General features: G+C 46.5%; 1 protein-coding gene and 1 pseudogene across 7 annotated transcripts in view; one reads left to right on the top strand and one right to left on the bottom strand.

Moving 5' to 3' along the window:
• Positions 1-18,132, bottom strand: part of LOC105490531 (syntaxin 2) — a 72,404-nt gene that overhangs the window by 14,336 nt on the left and 39,936 nt on the right. For all 7 annotated transcript variants that reach the window (XM_011756273.3, XM_011756270.2, XM_011756271.2 and 4 more), the window contains exons 4-6: positions 10,126-10,200; positions 5,718-5,791; positions 4,254-4,362 (exon numbers count right to left, since the gene is read on the bottom strand). In XM_011756273.3, coding sequence (XP_011754575.1) covers positions 4,254-4,362; positions 5,718-5,791; positions 10,126-10,200 — 258 coding nt within the window. The remainder of the gene's footprint in view (positions 1-4,253; positions 4,363-5,717; positions 5,792-10,125; positions 10,201-18,132) is intronic.
• LOC112428164 (small nucleolar RNA U13) lies at positions 12,591-12,680 on the top strand (annotated as a pseudogene).

The following is an 18,132-nucleotide window of genomic DNA, read 5'->3' as shown; positions in this document are numbered from 1 at the left end:
ACAGTGTATCATTCCGTTTACACGAAACATCCAAAATGGAAAATGTGCAGGACTAAAAAGTAGAATGCAGTTGCCTTGGGCTAGGAGAAGAGGAAATGCAGAGTGACTGGTGGTGGGTGTGAAATTTCCTTTTGGTGTGATAAAAGTGTTCTAAAATTGATTGTGTGTGGAAATATACCAAAAACCACTGAATTAATTGTATGCCCCAAATATCATTCACATATTAAGAGATTTACTTCTAAATAAAGTGGTTGAGATGTCATTTAATGAAAAAAGTTTAAAGTTAGAAAACTGCAAAATTTGTTTACTTACACTGTTTTTTGGAGGTAATTCTCAATCATTTAAAAATCTATATAAGGGCAAACATGGTGGTTTACATGTATAATCCCAGTGCTTTGGGAGACCAAGGTGGAAGGATTGCTTGAGGCTAGGAGTTTGAGACTAGCCTGGACAACATAGCAAGACCCCATCTCTACAAAACATAAAATAAAATAAAATTTTAAAATCTATTCAAAATAGCTCAATAAGGAGATTCTCTCAGTTTTGCTTTGCTTTTTTAAAAACAGGAAAAGTGTTTTAAATAATGTAAAATATAATCATCAAAACTAGAAATTTCAGCTTGGGCAACATAGTGAAAACCTCATCTCTACAAAAAATGAAATTAGCCGGGTACGGTGGTGTGCTTCCGTGGTCCCGCTCGAGAGGCTGAGGTGGGAGGATCCCTGGGAGGCCACAATAAATGGTTACTACAACATTGCACTCCAGCCTGGGTGACAGAGTGAGACTCTCAAAAAAAAAAAAAAAAAAAAAACAACCTAAAAGTTACAGTTCACGTCTCATGTTCACAAAGCTCTTCCCACTGGCTGACCGCTAAGTCTGAGAAACAGCCTGGGGTCATGGCATGGGAAACGCAGCGTACGTTCCTAATTCCTTCTCCGGAATGCTGAAATCCAAAACATTATGAAACCTGGGTTTTCTCTTAAGCTTGATGTCAATATTCAATGAGCGGCAAAATCTGACCTAAACTGAGTCATGGCTATTTATAATCTTAACTCATCCCACTTACTGTGAATACTCACCTTTCTCTGGAGAGCTCTGTGAATGTGCCTGATTACAGGCTGCCATCCTAGACCCCACCTGGGGAGTACATAATACACCTCTTATACATCGTACTGTCTTCCTAAAATCTGAACCATTCTGAACTCTGAAACACACACAGCCCCAACCATTCCAGAGAAAGCACTGTGGGCCTGTCTAACATGCCCTGGTACAAGAAGAAACTCACTTGCCATTTGAAGAAATAAAGCACACAGCACAGGGAAAGATATCCTGTGATACAAGGTAAGAAGCCTGCCTGACGACAGGGCTGACTGAAGGAAGAAAGAAAGGGTTTCGAAAAAATGGTTCTAGGTGCAAGGATTTGGAGAAGACCACCGCTGTGTGGCCAGAGTGACGCCATCCTGAAGGAAAACTGCCGTGACGACCGATGTTTGACTCGTGCATGCCAAGCTGTTCTGCAACGAGGTCTGAAGACAATGCCTGTGGCGCAGGCAACCTCTCATCAAGATGCTCACCCAGCCTGACCAGTGGTCGCAAGTCTCGTCAAGCAAGTCTGAAGACAGGGCTGGCTGCACGCGTTCTACCCTGAAAGCCTGCTTTATAAAGAACGCTTTCTGGAGGGCAGGCGGCTGTGGGGATCCACCATCTCTGTCTCTTGGGGGCTTGTGTTCGTACGTCCCTATTCAGTGTTTCCTTCCGAGACACTGGATTTGTTAGCCTCTTTCTTTGGCCTCTCTGCTCGCTCAGCCTTTGGGGGTGAGTTTGCATAGATCTGCTCACTTCGGAATAGCCACATGGAGGGTTTAGAATTTAACAGACTTAAAAGAATTACTAAAAAAAACTCCCAGCATGTCTATGATACTTCATTGCTTATAAGACACGTTCACAAACAGTACTGCATTCAACAGAGCACGATTGCAAGAGAAGAAACTCGAAATGAAATTCTGTGGGCTAAGATAGAATAATGTGGGAAAGAGAGAAGAGACAGGTGATCTGATCACGCTACGGGATTCACGGGGAGTGAAGACAGGATGGACCTGCAGGAGAGACGGCGCGGGGCCTTCAACCCCAGGCTGGGGGACACCGTGCTAGGAAGTGCTCACCACAGAGTCCCAGAGCGCAAATCCTCACAGTGCAACCAGCTGCCTGTAATGATGACGTTCACTTTAAAAAGGACTAACAGATCCCTGAAGTCAAAGCGGTTTGTAAAAACTTTTCACAGAAAAGCAGTCTAGTCGACATCATGATGGAGCATTTCTGCCAGGATGGAGCAACAGGGACCGTCTTTTCCCTGCCACTTGAAATAACAACAACAAACCCACCAAAATCTACAAAACAATGATTTCAAGACCCTAAGCGTCAGGCCACACACAGATTCCCCACAGATGGAAACAAGCCAGGCGAGCCTGCCGCTGCCCCCAGGTGGAATTCTTGTGTAAGCCACAGAGCAGACAGGGCCCAGGGGAGCCCGGAGGTCCCCAGACAAAGGCACAGAGCTCAGGGGAGACCAAGGCAACCGGATTTGCAAGATGGAGTACGAGAGGTGAGAGAGATGCAGAGAGCGAGCTGCACAGACCCCGCATGCTCACTGGAGGGCTGACTGGCGTGCCAGACGGAACACGCTGCCAGGCAGATGAGGGTGCCATGAGGTTCGCAGCCATCAGAGCAGGTACTCAGAAGGGTCTTGCGTCAGGAGTAATGAACGACAGGCCTGCAAATAAAGCTGCTCTGCTTCCTTTAAACACAAGATCCCAAAGGATAAACCATGCTCATGTGATTTAACTACATTCTAAAACAAAGGCCAAGGAGATTTACAAAAACACTCAAAATACAGAAATACCCACCACCCAACAAAGTAACATTCACAATGTCTGGCACACACTCGAAATTTACCAGGCTTGCAAAGAAGCAGGAAAACACAAGCCACAGAAAGGAAGGAAATCAACCAACCAGAGCAGACAGGACACTGGAGTTGGCAGACAAAGAGGTGACAAGTTACTGCAAGTGCGTCCCAGGTGTGCAGTGGGAGCAACACGGGAGCCACGGAAAACACCCAGCAGAACCAGCAGCAGAAACCACAGCGTCTCAGCGTCCCAGGTGTGCAGTGGGAGCAACACGGGAGCCACGGAAAACACCCAGCAGAACTAGCAGCAGAAACCACAGCGTCTCAGCGTCCCAGGTGTGCAGTGGGAGCAACACGGGAGCCATGGAAAACACCCAGCAGAACTAGCAGCAGAAACCACAGCGTCTCAGGTGAAACATGCACTGGGGGAGGTCAAAGGCACATCACACAAGGAAGAGAAACTGACCAAAACCAAACACACTGGAAAAGAGCATCTAAAACATGAGGAGCCTCGCTGAGCTGGGGGACAAGGTCAAGCAGCCTGCAGCCTGGCGGGTGTATGACAACATTCTCCGAGGGGGACGTGCAGCGTTGGGAGCCGGGATGGGCCTGAGGCTTCATCTGACCTGCGAGCTGACAGGCTGGCCTGCCAGGACTCCGGGGAGGCCGGCAGAAGGTCCAAGGCCCCAGGTCAGGGACAAAGGGCTTTCCTACTCACAGCACAGCAGGCAACCTGAGGCTCATGAGCAGCTGTCCACAGCCCCCAGTCTCATGGGGAGACGGAGAGCAGCCACAGTGGGACATCCTCACAGTGGGTCTGTGTGTCTGAAGGACCTGAGCTTGGGAACCCCAATCTTTCACAATGGGGAGTCTGCAAACCTGACCAACCTTTATCCCCGAAACAGACCCGTCTGTCCCCGAAGAAGGCACCATGTCCACTGCCATGGCCAATGGTCCCCACAGACACCCTTGAAAAGAGTCTGGGGTAGTAGGGCTGCTGCCTCTGCTCACGGACAAGGAGAGCTGTGGGGAGCCACGAAGATGCCTCCGAACCAGGGCAGGATGGGACTGAGGACACAGAAACACTCGAAGAGGAAATGACTGAACACTCTCCCAATCTCCCTGAAACTCTAAAAGGAATGGCAACGAGCAAGGTAAACCCCACCGCTTAGGACTTCCTGAAGAACAGGTTTGCCCAGCTCACGGCACAGGGAGCTACAAGTGGTCTTTGGGTTTTACAGTATTGGTGAAAATAGACATGGAGTTCCTTTTCTGAAGTTAAAGTCATTTGAAGTGAGACCCTAAGGGAGAAAAACATGATTTTAACAAAGACGGAGTCTCCATTACTCACTTATCTCCAGCTGGCGCTGGATGCGGCCCTTGCTCCGCTCCCGAAACAGAGTCTGTGCCTCATTGTACTCCGCCATGGCTTCCACAAACTTCCGAGACAGCACCGAATGCTAACAACACAGGAAAACTACATTCGTATCTGAGGGCCATGCCTTCCACTGAAAGTGACATGCAAGACATGCATTTTGGAAACTCAAACTACATGTTCTTCTGTTCCTGCAAATGGAAAATGACAGTGGCAAAGTCCCCATGATAGCATCTGTGCTAAGAACTTTGCATGCATCATCTTACCTAATTTTCACAAGAGCCCTATTATGCCAGTCACATCCCTCTTAAAGAAAACCACGACTTTGAGGTCATTAGCCCAAGGTCACAGGCTTTTCTGATAAACATGGATCACCGCTGGGACCCAGGCAGGTGGACCCCAGAGTCCACGTGCTTCATCGCCTCGTGCCCACGAGGCCTCAGGGCTCTGTCTTCCTCTGGGCTGCACCACAAACCACTGAAACGTGGCGGCCTGACCACAAACACTCAAATCATTGGGATAATCCCTGCTCTTCGGAATAGAACTCTGTTGATAGACTGAATAGATTTTTCTTCACAATAAAGAGATGTTCTACAAATACTGTGAAAGGAAAATAAAATCGCAGGACCTCACACTCACTACCCCAAAGGGACAGTTAAGCTTGGGAACTAAGTCATACAAAACACTGCCCTCCCTCCTCTTCCCAAACAGATGGCTGCAGGGACAGAAGGCCGCACACCTCCCCAGCGGCCTCCCGCACAAAGTGTTCACAAGGAAATTCCTCGTGGGTCCCCGACTCTTTCAGAATCCATATCCCCCCAAAAACTAGCTCTAAAACAGAGTTCTGCTGAATCTCACCCTGACAATGTCCGTCAGCCGCTTATCTTCACTGGTACAGGACAAAGACAAGACTACAAGTCACCCTCGGCCCACCCTGAGAAATGCATGGATAGCTCCTCCCTCAACTCAGGCTCACATTGGCCCAGGTAGGAGGCACGGGAGGAGTGCAGAATCAACCCCTACTCCTCTCTTCCCACATGTGAAATGTGAACGCAGTGAGCACTGACCAAAGCCTCACAACAACGTGGCCACCTCGCTGCCTACCCCCGCTTTTTCTCTCTTTTTTCCCCCTTTCCTCCTTCCTCTCCTGCCTGCCCTTTCCCCTTTAAATATCAAAGTCCTCAAAACCCTCTTCGGGAAAGGCACAAACCACAGATCCTACCCTAATTTGTATTTCTTTTTTCCAAGTGTGTCCTCAGCTTTGGCAAAATAAACCTCTGTCTCAGATACTTTTGTTTTATAATACTGTATTATTTTTGTGCAGAAATACTGTGAGGATAAGCATGACAGTAAAGATGAAATTATTCAGAGTCTGCAAGAAGAAAGTAAAAACACTTATTCTGCGGCATTACTTCCATCTAAATGAGGCTGATACCAAACCTGGGTTCTTCGTATCCGAAGATCCACTGAAGTCCGGTTCCCACTCTCATCCTGATCAAAACTTTGTTCAATAGCTAGGAACAAATAGGAAATAATTACTTTCCAAATTTAAAAATGAAAATGTTTCAAGTCTAACTTCAAATTCCTTTTATTTCTTATCTTTCAAGTACCTTTATAAAACTTAAGCTAATGAACAAGTGACCTTTTAAAGCAATCTACTAAAGAGACAATCCCTCAATAGGAAATTGTTTTTTGAGACAAGGTCTGGCTCTATCACCCGGGCTGCAGTGCAGGGGCACAATCTCGGCTCATGGCAACCTCAGCCTCCCAGGCTCAAGCAATCCTCCCACCTCAGCCTCCTGAGTAGCTAGGATTACAGGCGTGTGCCACCACATCAAGCTAATTTTTGTATTTTTTGTACAGACGGGATTTTGCCATGTTGCCCAGGCTGGTCTCGAACTCATGAGCTCAAGTGATCCACCTGCCTTGGCATCCCAAAGTGTTGGCATTACAGGTGTGAGCTACTGCACCCAACCCCGTCAAGAGGAAATTATTACTGCTCTTGAGAAGCATGTATATGTAGATACACACAGATATATATACACATATATGCACACATATATACACAGATACACACAGATACATATACACATATATGCACACATATATACACATATATACACAGATATATATACACATATATACACAGATACACACAGATATATATGCACACATATATACAGATATACACAGATATATATACACATATATGCACACATATACACAGATACACACAGATATATATACATATATGCACACATATATACACATATATATACACATATATGCACACATATACACAGATACACACAGATGTATATATACATATATGCACACATATATATACAGATACACACATATATATACACATATATGCACACATATATACACAGATACACACAGATATATATATACACACATATATACACAGATACACACAGATATATATACACACACATATATACAAATACATATTTACTCATCCAAACAAATGGAAACATAACCAACAGATTTTAAAACTGGGCACCGCTAAAGGGAAAGGAGAAACGAGGGGGGACAAAGAAAGAAGTTAGACTCTGAATATGTTTTATAAATTTGACTTCAGAATAATATAAATACTTCACAAAACTATAATGCAAAATTAAATTTTAAAAGCATTAATCCCTAAACTTCAAAGGAAAAAATAAAACAAAACTAACAGTAAGTCAAGTTAATGATATAAACACACAGAGGAGCCGGGTGCGGTGGCTCACACCTGTAATCCTAGCACTTTGGGAGGCTAAGGCAGGCGGATCACTTGAGGTCAAGAGTTTGAGACCAGCATGGCCAACATGGTGAAACCCTGTCTGCACTACAAATACAAAAATTAGCCAGGCGTGGTGGAAGGTGCCTGTAATCAGAGCTACTAGGGAGGCTGAGGCAGGAGAATTGCTTGAACTTAGGAGGCGGAGGTTGCAGTGAGCCGAGATCGCACCATTGCACTCCAGCCTAGGGGACAAGAGCGAATCTCCATCTCAAAAAAATAAATAAACACACAGAGGAAAAACCATTCAAAGTAACTTTAAAACCCAGTAATTTGTAGCTGGACACAGTGGCGTGTGCCTGTAGTCACAACTGCTGGGGGGATCACTTGAGCCTAGGAGTTCGAGGCTGTAGTGCACCATGATCACACTGGTGAACAGTCACTGCACTACAGCCTGGCCAGCACAGCAAGACCTCAGGTCAAACAACAACAACAACAACAAAAAGTAATCTGATTATATCGCCCAGTGGGAACACCTATAGACAAAAAGAATGAAAAAAATAAATAAAAAATAAACTTTTAAGTAATCATACTCTTGACAGTAGATGCTGGCATAATTATTTTGGGTCTGTTGTTGTGTGTACTATGAATAGCAAGTGAATAATTATGTAAGTGTCAGTGAGAACCAGAATTTGGGGCATAGTTGAAAGGAGATAAAGATGTAATATCGCCTGTATTAAGTAAAAATCCTTTCAAAAAAATTTTTTTAGTCCTTCTTTTATTCTTAATTTGGGAGTCTCAGTAACAAATCATGATTCATTTTATCTTTTTAAAAAATCTTAGCCCAATCCACTGCAAAAGCCCAGGAAACAATGGTCAGGTCATCGTCATGTATGGCAATACATTCCCCAGTATGCAGACCTCGGTGTCTAGATAACATTCTTCAGACGCAGCAGCGGGGCTCCCTGGGGAAATGGCTGATCCCAGGCCCAGGAAAGGAAAGGGGTGAAATGAGCATGGGTCCTTTTGTCACAGCAAAAAGTGGAAAGGCTGTCACAGACAATGAGGGGCCTACCAAAAGGACTCAAGAGTCCACCTTACTAGCCAAAGGGACCATCTGAGCATTGAGGAGAACGCAACAATGAAAACATCAGATGTGTTTAATCCATTGTTCACAACGATGGACGAGAAGCAGCAACAGAGACTCTCCCTGGTCATCTCTGGAGGACTCCAGGGAACCAACCTATGAAAATTACACCAGAGAGAGACAGAGTCCAACACTGATCCTCTCTGTCCTCCATGATCTGTGACCCAGAATGCGCTTTGGCTCCCTTGGTCGGAGAAGCCAGGTCATTTGTCCCACAGAACCTGCCCCGCTGCACACTTTGCTGATTTCACCCTGCTGTTGAGAGCAACACGTTCAGCAGGCTCTGCTGTCCTCTGTATTTACTGTGGGCTGATAGATTCTCCAAACTTTATCCAATTCAGGAGTTGAAGGAGAAAGGTTTCTTTCTAAATAACTATTCCAGCAACTAAACAAAGAAGGAATAATAAAATCAGGATATTCATGCTTGTAATCCCAGCACTTTGGGAGGCTGAGACGGGCGGATCATTTGAGGTCAGGAGTTTGAGACCAGCCTGGCCAGCATGGCGAAACCCTGTCTCTACTAAAAATACAAAAATTAGCCAGGTGTGGTGGAGGGCGCCTGTAGTCCCAGCTACTCAGGAGGCTGAAGCAGAAGAGTCACTTGAGCCCAGGAGGTGGAGGTTGCGGTGAGCCGAGATCACACCACTGCACTCCAGCCTGGGTGACAGAGACTCCATCTCAAAAAAAAAAAAAAAAAAAAATCAAGATATTACTGCTTGCAACTGCTAATGAATCATGGATCTTGGAAACAATCATCCATTTTTGACAATATCACAGAATAGAAAAGCATGTTATATCTTATTTAAAATGTTACTGAACTTACTTAGAGCCAAGAAAAAATGTTAATGTCACCACTAACATCTTAACATAACCATGAGGACATAAAATCTGTAATCAGATGCTGCATCTTTACATTTTAAAAACCCACAAAAAACACCTGAATCAGATAAAGCTTAGAGAATTTAACTACCAACCTCCAGCAAAGTCAGAGGACGGCAAAGCCTATTAAACACGCTGCAGGGGGAGAATCAGCAAAATCTGCAGCGTGGCAGATTCTGTAGGACAAATGACCTGGTTTCACCAACCAAAGGAAAAAGTGCCAGAGAGAAAAATGATGAAGGGAGACTCTCATTTTTAAAAGCCAGAGTTTGGTCCTTACTTGGGACTCAATTCAAGCGAACTGTTTTTAAAAAAAAAAAAAAAAATCATAAGACCACTGGGGAAACAGAATCTCTGCCTGGATATTTTGTACTATCAAGTAATTACAATGAAGCTGGGTTTAGATATGATGGTGGTTGTGCTCTGGGGGAAGCTTCTGTTTTTGAAATACACACTGATGAAATCTCAGATGCCTGGGGTGGGCTTCAGAATGCTCTGGGAGCGGGTTGGGGTGGGAGCTCATGGAGAGGTGTGGAGCTGGGGGGTTGGCTTGTGGCCGCCTCCTCTGCTTCTGCACACATCTGAAACCTGCCGTAATACAAGTGTTTCGCCATCTGCACAGAGATTGTTTTTGATCTTGATGCCATTCTGCAAAAATCAAATACCATGTGTTCTTCTACCAAATCAAGAAAAGCAACCTCTGTTTAAGTCCCAGGTGAAAGCTCTAAGCCTTCCGAAAAACTGCTGCTGCTAAAGCGGAATGCCAAACATCATCCAATAAATTCCACTGAGTTTGAAAGAAACGAGCAATTAAAGGGTCCATTCAAGAAGAGCTTGGCAATTCACCCTCCCAAACATCTGCAACTTAGCCTGAAATGTCATAAAAAATGTAACAGTAACAGTTTATAAGCAAACACACAACCTTTTTCAACATGAATTAGTACTCTGAATTACATACAAATAATTTATTTTAAAGCAGTCACAATTTTAATTTTTAAAAATGTAAAATAACAAAAACCAATAAAGAATAAAATAACAAAAACCCACACTCCCAATTAAACATAAAACTTCAAACTTACCCTTTAACTTGGCTCGAATTTTATTTGCAGTTTTCTTGATTTCTTTGTTCAGATCTTCAAGCTCTTCTTTTATTTCTATAAAAATTTAAAATAAAAAAATAAAATACAGCATCTGAGCTATAACATCCAACATAAATGATATCCAATGAATTTAAGTGAAACAGTATCCTTAGTAAATATTCACTTTTTTTCTGTAAGAAAAACTACCACTTATACCAGTGGTTCTCAAGGTGGGTTCCTAGACAGCAGCTTTCATAAATATCAGGTGGGACCTTAGTAGAAACACAAATCCCCGGGCCCCACCCTGGACCTACTCAGAAACTGAGGTGGCGGCAGTGGCCCAGCAAGCTGAGTTAGCAAACCCTCCAGGTGACACAAGTTTGAGACTTGCTGGTCTACACCAATGAATGAAACGGCTGCCTAAATCCACTGCTAACACCTAGACCTGGGAAAGGAAAACGGAGACCTAACAATGATCTCAACAAAGTCTCCTGTGTGTGTGCTCTTCTCTGGTGCTGTCAGCTGTCTCCCCAAGACGCCCAAAGAATCACAGCCACCACTTCAGTGCTGCTGGGCCGGCTGCCCTGGGCTGGCTTCTCACACACTCAGGGCTGCAAGCAGAGGGCGACGGAGGCAGGGACCGGCCTCCTGACCTCTGTCAGGAGGGAGGCTGGCAGAGCAGGGGCCAACACTCCAGGGCGGTGCTGAGACCTAAGGCCACCCCAGGGCATCACGGCAGCCTCTGCTTTCACGCCTGGCTGCCCCAGAGCCCAGGAGGGTGGCAGGATGTCTGCTCCATGCCACACACTCACGTCTGCCAGTCCGGTGGCTGAAGTGACCTGAAGGGGGTTTCCCTCTCCTCTGGCCAGAAGTTGCTGAGACAGGAAGGCCCCACCCCGTCTCTGGAGCCCTGCTGTCGTTTCACAGAGTCCTGCACTTGCCTCTCTCACTCAATCTCACACGCATCAGCCAGGGAAATGGCAAACGTTTCCACCATAGACAACTTGGCCAAGAATGAAAGCTTTCAGAGATGCCCATTCTCCTCCTGGCACCCCCTCAGTTGAGCACACACAGGGTGCCCTGAGTACCCACTGCACACCAGCGCGTGCTAAGTCTTCTTTCCACGCTCAGCTGTGGTCATCAGATACAGCCTGGATCCTCCAGGGTTTCAGAACCAGATCAGAGACTGAGTGATGTCCAGAGGTGAGAGGTCACGCACCAGTAATACCTACTGAGTGCTCTACGTGTGTGAAGGCTCATGTCATGCAAGGAGGCTAAGAAGATCACCAGGGATCTAATAACTTGGTAAAAAAAAAAAAAAAAAAAAAAGATAAGGCAAACCCAGGAAGCGCCAATGCCAGGCAGAAACTAACAACGGACGAGACAGGTTTCACAAAACGCCATGGGCAGCCAGGAGAAGAGGCGTCTACTGCAGCTGTCCCGCAGGAGGGGACATCTGACCTGGGAGTGGAGAGACTGGCGGCTTCTATCCCAGGCAGGAGAAGGGACTGCAGCACAGAGCAGCAGGACAGTGGGCTGAAGTGACTGGCGTGGGAGGAGGCCGACTGCAGGCTGCCCAGGCAGGAGGGTGCAGGCCCGCCTGACTTTGGGGCTTTTACTGAGGGCACCAGTCAGCACTGAAGGTTTCTGAGCAAAAAAAGACATCAGCAAAGATGCATTAGAGATTTTTTTTTTTTTTTGAGACGGAGTCTTGCTCTTGTCACCCAGGCTGGAGTGCAGTGGCGCAATCTCGGCTCATTGCAACTTCTACCTCCTGGGTTCAAGCAATTCTCCTGCCTCAGCCTCCCAAGTAGCTGGGATTACAGGCCCCCACCACCACACCCGGCTAATTTTTGTATTTTTAGTAGAGTTGGGGTTTCACCACATTGACCAGGCTGGTCTCAAACTCCTGACTTCGTGATCCGCCCGCCTCGGCCTCCCAAAGTGCTGGGATTACAGGCGTGAGCCACTGCATCCAGCCTCGAAAGATAATTTTTAAGCAGGGCACAGTGGTGTGCACCTGTAGTCCCAGCTACTTCAGAGGCTGAAGTGGGAGGATCACTTAAGCCTAGGAGTTTAAGGCCAACCTGGGCAACTAGCAAGATGCCATCTCTATTTAAAAAAGGAAAGAAAAAGGAGAAAAACGGAGAAAAATTATTCTGATAATGGATGAAACTAGAAAAAAAGAGAAACTAGACACAAAGGGGCCATTTCGTGGTTCTCCTCTGTGAACATGTTTCTAAAGGGAGATTCTCAGGGGAATCTTTCTACCACCCCAAGAGGTATTCTGAAATCTGTGGGGTATTTCCAGCCATCATAAAAAAGGCAGAGCCACTGGCAGCCAGAAGACAGGAGCCAGGAATGGCACCAGCCAGCACCACACAGCGCTCCTGAGCGTGACGACGGCACCAGCCAGCGCCGCACAGCGTTCCTGAGCGTGACGACGGCACCAGCCAGCACCACACAACGTTCCTGAGCGTGACGACGGGGTGTCCATGCGCGTGTGAGATGTACCACCCTCGAACCTCGTTATGTCAGCACATCACCCGCTGACCTGCATAACTTCCAAATGGACACTGCTCACTCGGGCAGGAGAAAAGACCTGTTTTCCTGAGCCCAGAACCTAACTCCAGCTTACAAATAAGTCCTATTTTCATCTGCATCGTTTCAATATCCAGTGGATTTTCAGGAATGCAACTGCCGTGACACGGCTCTGCATGGCGAGAAAGCTGTACTTCATTCTATTTCAGCGACACAACTGCCTTAGGAAAAGCACAGGGAAGCCTGCTGACAGCATCTGAATCACAACGCCTCATCAGCTTGCAGTCTTGGCTGTCAGTCACAGGACTTGTTTGTAGGGGGCAAGTGCCTGAATTTCGTTTTCTGGTGTTGTGCCTGAGCCTGCACAATACAATTTGTACTTCAGTATGTAAGTTACTTCCATTTTATGTCTTCTTCATATTAGTTTGGATATTACATGTTTTTAAAAAATTATGGAAGTAGGTAGGCTATATCATCTATGAACTTCATTTTAGGACAGTAAAGGGAACACAAAATGCCTTATAAAATAGGGCATTTAACGGGAATTACAGAGACTTGCTATGAATAAAGAGGGGGGCAGGTCCACAGTTTGTGGCGGGAGTGCTGGCTCCCGTGGTGCATGAGGCTGATGCAAACACCCCCAACGCCTGGCCACTGTGCCTGGGGAATGAGGGCTGAGTGTAGGCGTCGAAATTAAAATGTACACACAGCAAGGGTATTTGTGCAGCGGTCCGGCCCAGCCAGCGCCTGAGCACAGCTGAGGACAATCAGACTCGGGAGACAGTCGTGAGCCACTGCGCGGCCACAGAAACCACGAGATCTGAGCGCCGGGCCTGCCGGTGGATGAGAGTCTCCCTCTTGAGCTGGTGGGCCACAGCAGGACTCACTTCCCTGGGAAAGAAAGCCCTGAGCTCTTACACAGCAGGGGTGGGAGGCACTCAGGAAGGAAAGAGTGACCTTGCTGCCACCACAGGCACACAGGGGCTTAGGCAGCTCATCAGCAAAATGAAAGAGGCACTGCCTGTCTCATCCTGCGAGACACCGGCCATAAGGTCACATGTGACAAACGTGACATTTCCAACCACTGATATCAGGCACCTCCTCTTCCAGCGGCCTAGGTGATTCAGCTCAATCCTCCCGCTGAGAACAATTAGAAAGGGTAGACACTACTCTTTTCAAATCTGTGGAAAGCCATTAGAAACCTAACAAGGTGCAAAAATAAAACAAAACAAAACAAAACAATAAAAAAAGAAAGAAACCTAACAAGGCAGGAAAGCAGACTCAGACGAGAAAACCCAAGGAGGTGGGTCCCACTTTTGCAGCCACTTTTACCGGGGGCAGGTGCCAACTCCATAAAAGGCAATTGGGCTGCAGAGAAGCGGAGAAAAGTGCTGACTCGGAGGACAGGCAGGTGGGAAGCTGGCCCTCGCAGGGGCCGAAGCGTCAGTCTAAATCATCTCAGTCCCTAAAATCAGGTCCAGAACTGCTGGCGCTTCTCACCATCTGCCAGAAATAAAAATACATCACCTCTTTATAAAGAAAATATCATTCAGGACTCGAATTATTACTACACATCATTCCAATACCAAGCTCAAAACTCAAATCAAAAATAACCAAAAAAACACACACAAAAAACCAACAAAAACGGACAACATTAACCCATCCACATAGGCACCAGTTAATGAAGTTACAAGACACAGACGTTAAAACAATTACATTCAAAGAGATAAAATGTAATATCATAAATTTTCTCAGAGAATAGGACAGTATTAAAAGGAACCAAATGGAATTATAGGAGTTAAAACCAATCCAAAAATAATTCCATAGATGAAGAAAGATTCCCTGACCTGCAAGACAATCGCTGAAGAGAAATTAAAAGATAAGTCGGGAAAACATTTTCAAAATGAAATATATAGAGAAAATGACGAACAATAGAGAACAAAAGAGGACAGACAGAAAGGATATAGTGAAAAGCTCTAAAAGACAATTCCAGTCGCAAAGAGAGATGACAGAAAAAGGAGCAAGAAGTAATGGCCAAAGTTTGAAGAAGTAATGGCCAAAGTTTTTCAAAACACAGCCAGAAAATGTCAATCCAAAGATTCAAGAAGCCTTATAAGAGGGAAAAAGAAAACGAAAAACACATTTTAAAACATCAAAGTAAAACTGCTAAAACCAAAGACCAAAAACCAAATACCTTAAAAGCTCTAATTAGCTGAAAAAAAAAAAGTAAAGCCAAAGACACTGGAAAAATATGTTTTAAATCTTCAGAGTGGTGAAAGAAAGCAACTTCTAAACTAGAACCTTCTACTCAGTGAAAATATCCTGCGAGAATACTACTAAACTGAGGATAACTTCAGATCATAGCGAATCTTCACTGAAGGAGGTAAGAAGGAAGCGGAGAGGAACCGCAAGGGCAGGAAGGCCTCGGGTGGGGTGCTCCCAGCCTGTGGTGGGGGCAGCTGGGCTGAAGCAGGGCAGGGGTCCTGGAGCCAAGGCTCCCTAGTAAGGCCCTGCAGTGGGAGGGGGTTGCCGGAGCCTGGCCACGCAGCTCCTTACGGGGGTTCAGGGCTTCGTTTCTGAAGGCAGAAAGCCCCATGAGTGGCCCCCATGCCCTGCAGGGGAGGAGACAGGAGAGAGGCAACATAGTGAGATGTTGTTTCCACAAAAAAAAAAAAAAAAAAAAAGGTGTGTGTGTGTGTGTGTGTGTGTGTGTGTGTGTATACATATTATTTATATGTGTGTGTATATATGTTATACATATATGATATATATAAACTTGTAATCCCAGCTACTCAGGAGGCTGAAGTGGGAGGACTGTCTGCGCCCAGGAGGCTGAGCCCACAGTGGGCTGAGATCACGCACGCAGCTGCACACCCGCCTGGTCGACAGAGGGAGACTCCGCTGGGGCGGCGGGCGGAAGAATCACAACAGCACTGAAAGGCAGATGCCACCACTAGCCCATTTCACACGTGTGGGAACAGCCCCGGAGATGTTAAGTGATGCGTCCAAGGCCACACGGGGATAACCGCTGGAACAGGATCGGTGCGGCTTCCTCCAGGGCCCTCAGGGGCTTCCGCACAAGGACCCGGGTCTCCATGAGTCTGATTTCCCGCAGAAAAGCACAGAACGCACGGGAGCAGGCGGCGCTGGAGACGGAGACGGCGCAGAAGCGGTCCCAGCGCAGTCCGAGGGGAGCCCCAGGGAACTGCCGAGGGAACAGGAAGCGGAGAAAACGCGAGCGCGCGCAGCCGCAGGACGACGGCCCCCGAGCACAGGGCGCCAGCCAGGCTGACGGCTGACTGCAGGAGCGAATCAAACCCCCGCCGTCCTGCAGGAGAATCCCAGCCTTGCCGTCACTAAAACCCAAACGAGAACCACACACACTTCATGCTCCTGCAGGGCTGGATCCGTGTCTTGGAGGGCCTGACATATCTACGTTTTGCAAAGACGCTCTTTTAATACAAAAGAAAAAAGAAATAATACAAAAGTAGAAAGTGAAAAAAGAAAAATGCAGGTAAAAGGCCCTTCGTCCACCTCTCTGCCCTGGGATCCGTGGCTGCAGGTGGCGCGACGCGCGCGGTGCTAGGACCGGGGACCCGCCCGGGACCGGCTGCCTCTGGCGCCACCTGGCGGCCGCCGTGCCCAGCCCTGCCCCAGGTCCTGAGGTTGACGGGAGGGCAGCAGCCTGGGAATCGCCTGCTCACCAGGACCTAAGCAGGGCGCCTGCCCGAGGATGGGGAGACACGGGGGAGGCGGAGCACCGTAGTCCCCATTCCTCCCTCCCACCCTCCCCTCTTTCTTTAGGAACAGGGCGGGAAGGCCAAGAGCCTGTCCCTCTCTGTATTATCCCAGGCCCGTCATTGGGAGAGGGGAATCACTGCATTTTGCTTTTTAAAGACCAACCAAGGAAGCGGCTGGAGGCTGCTGCCCACATTTTGGTTCACACTCTGTCACAAAACAAAAGACAAAAAAGCAACGGTTTTCTTTAGAGCCCGAAAGGGACTATCATCAAACAGTAACAGTTCTAAATTTACTCAAAAAATATTCTATCTGCTATGACTTGGCAGCAAAAATGTTTTGGAGGTAAATTATTCCAAAAAAAAAATGCTGATACTTATTCAAATAGAATTTCCCTAAGCATTAAGCATGATGTTAACAGATGGGACATAAAAGGTCCTACGGGCAAATAAATGTGTGAAACACTAAACAAAGCTAAACAGGCTTCCTTCTAGGAAGACTTCTCAGAGCCTTGATTATTCTAAGGTTACTGCAACTTCCCAAGAGGGGCTGGGCGACGGCACGAAGAGGTCCCGGGAAGGAGCTGGCCGCAGCACCCTGGCTGCACAGACTAGCTCATGAGAGGGCGGCTCCAGAAACATGTTGGGAAACACACTTCTGAGCCACTGAGAAGGCACAAACAGAGGCTCAGAACCTTATTTTACAAGACACACACAATTTTAAAATGCGTTCTTTTTCAATTTAATACTACTTTATTTTTTCAACGTACGGCTACACTAAGTAATAGTCCAACAAAAAATGTATTTGCTAGCAACTTTCCTCCAAGACCAAAAATACGTGTGCCCCCATCACCACTTCCATTCAATACTGTACTGGAGGTCAGCTAAATAAGTCAGTTAAAACTAACAAGCATAAGAGCTGCAAGGAAAAAAGTTACTATTATTCACAATGATATGATTGGGGACAAAGACAATCCAACATTAGCTACAGAGGATATTAGAATTAATAACTGATTAGGCAAGGGGTACGAGGCCAATATGCAAAAATCATTGTATTTCTATATGCCAACAACAAACAGAGAAAATGACATTTAAAGTAGATATGGCTGGGTGCGGTGGCTCATGACTATAATCCCAGCACTTTGGGAGGCCGAGGCGGGTGGATCACAAGGTCAAGAGTTCGAGACCAGCTTAGCCAATATGATGAAATCCTGTCTGTACTAAAAATACAAAAATTAGCCGGGCATGGTGGTGGACGCCTGTAGTCCCAGCTACTCAGGAGGCTGAGGCAGGAGAATTACGTGAACCCAGGAGGCAGAGGTTGCAGTGAGCCGAGATTGTGCCATTGCACTCCAGCCTGGGCGACAGAGCAAGACTCCGTCTCAAAAAATAAATAAATAAATAAATAAAATAAAATCATGTCTTTTCTCCCAATGAGGAGATGCAAATACCGTGGGGAAGCAAATTGGGACAAAAATCCAGGTTCTTCAGCTGCTTCCACTGAGCTCCTTTCACTCTTCTGTGTGCCTCAGATTCAAAAGGAAGCAAATGTGAAGCAGATAAAGAGAAAAAAAGCATTTCTTCTGTGCCATCCTCCACAGGCACTGAACGCAGCACAGTCCATACAAAAGCTCCTCCTTAAGACTTTCAGAGTCACCTCAGTGTGTCTTCCTATTTCACTCTGCTCTTACAAGTACTGTTTTCCAAATCAATCCCGGATTCACTGCCC

The sequence above is a fragment of the Macaca nemestrina genome, chromosome 10 (assembly GCF_043159975.1).
Source record: "Macaca nemestrina isolate mMacNem1 chromosome 10, mMacNem.hap1, whole genome shotgun sequence".
In the NCBI taxonomy this organism is placed as follows: Eukaryota; Metazoa; Chordata; class Mammalia; order Primates; family Cercopithecidae; genus Macaca; species Macaca nemestrina.
This window is presented reverse-complemented; position numbering and strand designations above follow the sequence as displayed.